The 5,718-nt window shown below is 47.5% G+C and overlaps 1 protein-coding gene across 1 annotated transcript; it reads right to left on the bottom strand.

Annotated features, from left to right (window-relative positions):
- Positions 1 to 415: 415 nt before the first annotated feature.
- On the bottom strand, positions 416 to 5,457 carry usp21 (ubiquitin specific peptidase 21; the record flags this gene model as incomplete). Its single annotated transcript, XM_083641262.1, has 11 exons — positions 416 to 512; positions 840 to 954; positions 1,101 to 1,208; positions 1,331 to 1,409; positions 2,345 to 2,532; positions 2,649 to 2,713; positions 2,900 to 3,019; positions 3,776 to 3,890; positions 3,992 to 4,109; positions 4,259 to 4,315; positions 5,299 to 5,457. 11 exons carry the CDS (start codon positions 5,455 to 5,457, stop codon positions 416 to 418), a joined length of 1,221 nt encoding a protein of 406 aa, XP_083497388.1.
- Positions 5,458 to 5,718: the final 261 nt, after the last annotated feature.

Raw genomic sequence — 5,718 nt, 5'->3', positions numbered from 1 at the left:
CAAGTATGCTATGCTGAAATGTTTACTCATGCCTGATAACTAGTAACCTGACGCTGCCAGATGGACGGTTTAGCTTCACATTACGTTGAGAGAATCTCTTTTGATCTCGCGAGGTTATCCATCTTGCAAGCAAGGTTAGATAACTAGGGCACAGAGTCTATACGGCACGGTCTGCCTGGGCAGTCTCTCACCGAGACTCTTCAAATGCATCCTCATGACCATGGCCTCTCTCTCCGTCTCAGATGTCCTCGCTGAAGTCAACTGAGTCCCTCATTGAGAAATTAGAAGTTCATACTGTAGATGCCACACAGTCACACAGCTCGGCTGCTTCTATTGCTTTCCATGTACACTGGAGATGAAGCTGTCCTGATTGGCTGTTTGTGATGTCACGTTGTAGCCCAACCACTTCTGAGGTCTATTTCCTGACGGTGGCGGTGCTGTTGCTGCTGCGCTGGTAGAAGAGCACATAGGCTTGATTGGTCTGAAGCTGGTTTTCCGAGAGAGGAGTCACACTGCGGGAAAGGAAAGGTAGATGGAGAGAGTAAGAAACAGCTCCAAGTGGAACAGAAGATGTCTGGATATAAATTACTTGTATACAGTATTGTAGACAAGACCATTGTGTGGTTAAATGTGTGGTGCCGTCAGTGGAACTCCTCGCTGTCAGGTGAAAAGAAGTGGCTGGCGACTGAGGAGCAATGTGCTAGTCTACGACTCTCCGCAGATCGGCAGACGGGGTGGAGCAACGACCGAGATAGCAGGGGGAATTGGCCAAGTACAATTGGGGAGAAAAACTGGGGGGGGGGGGGGGGGTCTGACACAAATGATTGGAGAACTCTAACCTGGAGTCATTGTAGAAGCTCCAACCCTTTTCCTCCAAGCAGCAGGCTGTGTAGTGTCCCATGTTCACGGTCCCAGAGTGGTTACACATCGCATACAAGTCATACAGAACTGGACCTGCGGGGATACAGAGACATATTTCTTAGTTGACATGGACACACAGTACACAGGTCGATGTGCTTGTATGAAAAGAGTGTGCAGAGAGAGAGAGTAAAGGAGAGAGAATGGAGAAAGAGAGAGAGAGAAAATGTCAGCTGTGTTACCGCAGTCGACAGGTCCGTAGGGGCCAAGGTCCAGGTTGGTGAGTGGGAAGGACACGTGCACTGTGCTTTTACTGATAGACCAGCGTGACATGGCAAAACGGTTCAGATCTGACAGCGGCAGTTAAGTTCTCCAACAGATATCCTCCTCATTACCATCATCATCATGATCAAGATCCTGCAGAGAACAGCCAAATGCTAGGTAGGAAGGTAAGTGTTGTTGCCAAGGATACGGATGACAATAACCTGGGGAAACCTCTGTATAGACAGCCGCTTGGTGCTCTCTGTTCGCCTTTTGCACCTCTCACACATCTGAAACACACATGTAGAAAAACACACACACACACACACACACACACACACACACACACACACACACAGACAATCAGTTTGACTCAATGACCTCGGCCTACACCTCTATTACAACATTAAATACACAGGATCTGATGCTCTCGCTTGTGATATTCAGGTGAGCATCTACAGTATGTGGAAACCCAGCTTGGAAGAGGGGATGGGGCATGGCAGATTTGTAACTGGGGTTTTGCTGAGTTAGCACCACGACTCCCCTCCCAATCCTCATATCCACCTTTAATCAATACTGATCACAACTTTCATCATTCGCCCTCCAGCGGCATCTCCATTCATCTCGATCCTCCAGTCATCTGGCTAGCTCGCCAGTGCTCCATCTTTCTTCAGTACGTCCAATGTCATGTACATTGATGATGTGACAGTGGGACACCCTCGTGATCGATGCCCGTGTGTTGGCTCCCACTGCAGCAGTTTGCTGGCTTGGAGCTCCCGGTGTCTCTGGCAGTGAGTTTACTCACTAATACTACTTTGCATCAAATGTATACACATTATACATATATGCTATATGCTATTATGCTATATATATATACATATACACACAGACACACACACACACAGTCCGAGTGAGGAGTGAGTAAACAGCAGCCCACTCACCTGGACAGAGCTGAGTGGAGCAGTAAGGCCAGGTCAACCAACAAACACCTGCTGTACCGACAGCTCTGACTCTCTGTTCTCTGTCTGTCTGCCTCCACATCAAAGACTCTATTCAACCAGAGAGTTCTCTCCACATCAAAGACTCTATTCAACCAGAGAGTGCTCAGCTGCCCTTCACTCTTTCACTGTGTGTACTGTGTGTACACACACACACACACACACACACACACACACACACACACACACACACACACGCAAGGCCTTGGCCCGGCCTTTTAACTCACGGGTGCATTCTCCTCGTCCAGTTTCTCCTCCTGGGAGAAGAGGTCCAGGCACTCCCTCAGCGTCACCTCCCTGCCAGAGCTCCGCTTGGGGATGGGCAGCGACAGATCGCAGAACACGTCAAACGTGGTGGAGTAGTGGGAGCAAACTGAGCAGTGTAGCGAGCTGCGCAGCTGGCCAGAGAACAGGTCTGACGGAAGAGATGGGGTAGTGAGGAGGAGAAGAAATATTGATAGTTGCTCTGATATTAAACTGGTATTTGTGATGAGGATAAAGGCTCACCATGAATGGGTTATCTTTCCTCACCTACTATTTTGCTGTCATCCCTCTCCAAGTGCTTCTTCCACATGGCTGAGGCCTCTTCTGAAATCCTGAGAGAGAGAGAGAGAGAGAGAAGAGAGAGAGAGAGAGAGAGAGAGAGAGGGAGAGAGAGGGGAGAGAGAGAGAGAACAAAATGTGGTTATATGTAGAGTGGTAGTTGGCTACAGATCTGAGAGAAGGCCACTCCATTGTATTTCATAAAAGTCTGCCAGCACAAAGCACATAAGCATACTCACCTAAGTTTGGCATATTTTGGTTCAGGCTCCTTGCCTGTTCGTCGCACATATGGCCGGCGGTTGATTTCTGTGTGCAGCCTGTCCAACAGGAACCTCAGGAACTCCTGAGCATCCTGCTGACTGGGAACGTAAAGGTCAAAGAGAGAGGGAAAGAGAATAGCTAATGTCACATGTAGCTGTGTACATGTAGTGTTTTGCACGACAAAATCAATACAGTAACGGTAACCGCATTTGTGACAAAACCTTATTGTCACAGGCTTATTGGCTTATTTGCTTATTTGCGTTTATCTCTTGTCCTGACATCCTGAAGAAGTTGATAGCACCTTGTTAGCCTGAACTTTTGTTCAAATCAAAAAACTAGTAATTACCATTGAGCTTTAAAAAAAAATGCACAAAGTAATGTTATGTTTGCCTTTTTAGGGCAGAGTTGTTTTTCTAGTCGGGTGCTGAGACCCCTGAGAGCATTTAGGCCATGTGACCCTCAAAGTCTCATTGGACATATAATATAATTATATATATATATTATTATCAGGGGCGTAGTGGAGGGTAAATGCAAGTAAAAGCAGTTTACCCACCTCTTTGAAATGAGGCAAGAGTTTAATAACCTATTTTCAGATCAGCTATATCAATCAATGAGGGGAAACAAGGTGGGTAAATCACTCACCTTGGATAGTTTATAGTTGGATAGTCTATATTTACAACTATCCCCGGTATATAATTAAATATAAAATATAGTGAATTTAAATAAATATCAGTAGTGTGGCAGCTTCTACCTGTCAGAGCGGTTGACCCCACCTTTTCAGAGGCTTTCCTGTTCTGGTACACAAGTGCAGGTACAGCAAAGCTATACTGGCCAGACATCGGTCCCCTCCTCACCTGTAGCCACTGAAGTAAGGCACTGCTTCTTTGAAGATGTTGTAAAACTGTCGTGGATTGACCACTTTGTCTCCTCCAGTCACCCCCCAAAGGCCTGACAGCACCTGAGAGAAGGCTGGCACAGGGAGACCAAGGACAGGGATTACTCTTTTGAGAAAAGGACAAGCACAAAGTAGGAGGAGGGAGAGGAGAGGAGAGCAGGGGACAGGAACACACCTTCCATGAGTTTTGCATCCTCTTTGGAGAACCTCTCTTGCCTGTAGGACTTGAGGAGGCAGTAGTCCCGTAAGCCACGTGTGTGAGACAAACACTGGACTACTGCATTCAGGAAGCACTGATTCAGGAACAGACCAAAATTGGTGCAGGTGAGTAAATGCACTGGAAATGATTGACGGTACGGTTGCAAAACACTTGAACCATTTCTGCTCCAAGGACTGGTTTGCTTGAAGAATGTCCTGCATTCACTACCAAACACTTACTTACTGTGTTTCCTATGTTCCTAAGGCCAACTCTTCCACTTCCTATGTTCAGCTGCTCCTTCTGTAAACAAAGAACACAGGCAAGCTATTGACCAGTAATACTGACCCACCCATGTTGTATATTTTGTGTACAACTCAAAAAAATCAATCCATTGCACCATAGCATGTTTCATTACTGTTTGTGCTCAATTTGTCTCGCCAAGACAGCCGCCGTTTCTCAATGTTAAGGATCCTTCCTTGGCAGGATGGCTCTTCCTACAGAGGGCAGGCAAGAGTCCTTCCTCGCCGGCTAGGAAAAACCATGGAAGGACCCGTCCTGCCGAGGAAGGAGCCTTAACATTGAGAAACGCTGTGTGTGTGTAGTGTAGCCTGGGTAAACCCATCCCCCACGTGACCTGCTCTCAGACCTGTTCTCTAGTGACTGGGAACTGAGAGAGCAGGTCACGTGGGGGCTGGGTTTACCTAGGCTATGTGTAGTGTACCCTTCACTGCATGTGTCCAAGTACTTGACCCCTGTGTGTCTGTATGACGTATTACTGTCTGTCTGTCCTAAATCCACCATGTCACTCTGTGTGTGTGTGTGTGTGTGTGTGTGTGTGTGTGTGTGTGTGTAGTGTACAGTGTTGGTAGGACAGATTTAGCTTTCTTATCTCATTAGCATAACCAGGGAGGGTGAAGGAGGTCAACCTGAAACGTTCATCCTCTTACGTAACGGAAGGAGTGCTGACCGGTGCTTTAACGCGTGTATTGATGTACAGCATACTCTCCATTACGTCTTTTAGATCGTCTCCTTTGTCAGTGTTCATGCTACGTTGTCCCATGTGCGCCCACCCATATATCAGTCTTACAAAATAAATAAAGATGTCCAGATTTTCTTGTTGTCCCACCACACTGCTAGATGTGAAGATGAATGAGAGCTATGCGAAAGGCATTCGCTGGTGACTGAGCACGAGGAGTCTCTCAATGTACAAGATCAAGCGCTCTTGTCTTCTCCAGTTACTAATCTATAACACTCACAGGCACACATCCACCTACAATACACACCTCCTTATCAGCGACCAGAAGCAGGCCCATCAGTGAGGTGTAGAGGACAGACTGGGAGATGTCGGCCGTCTCTCTCTGCAGGCCGTTCTGAGACACCAGCGTGCGACACAGCGCCTGGCAAGAGCCGTCCACATTGACACCACCACCGGCTCCGGGCATCCTGTTTTGCCAGTGAATCTTGACGGTGTCTACCAAACCCTATGGCGGACAGTAGGGCTTCCCCAGGTCATGCAAGCCAGGAAGTCTCTGCAACGTGGGCAGGTCGTGGAGGTAGAAAGTCTCCTTTTCAATGAAGCTCAGTGGGGTGTTATCCTGCCTCCTTGCCAGGAAAGGCAGTGGAAGTCATTCACAGCTGAAGGAGAAGTAGTCTTTAATCTGTGAATGGACATCTCTTTAAGGTCAATCCTGATCTTGCATAGA

The sequence above is a fragment of the Poromitra crassiceps genome (genome assembly GCF_964638095.1).
Source record: "Poromitra crassiceps genome assembly, chromosome: 8".
In the NCBI taxonomy this organism is placed as follows: Eukaryota; Metazoa; Chordata; class Actinopteri; order Beryciformes; family Melamphaidae; genus Poromitra; species Poromitra crassiceps.
The sequence above is the reverse complement of the archived record's forward strand: the minus strand, read 5'-3'. Positions and strand labels throughout refer to the sequence as shown.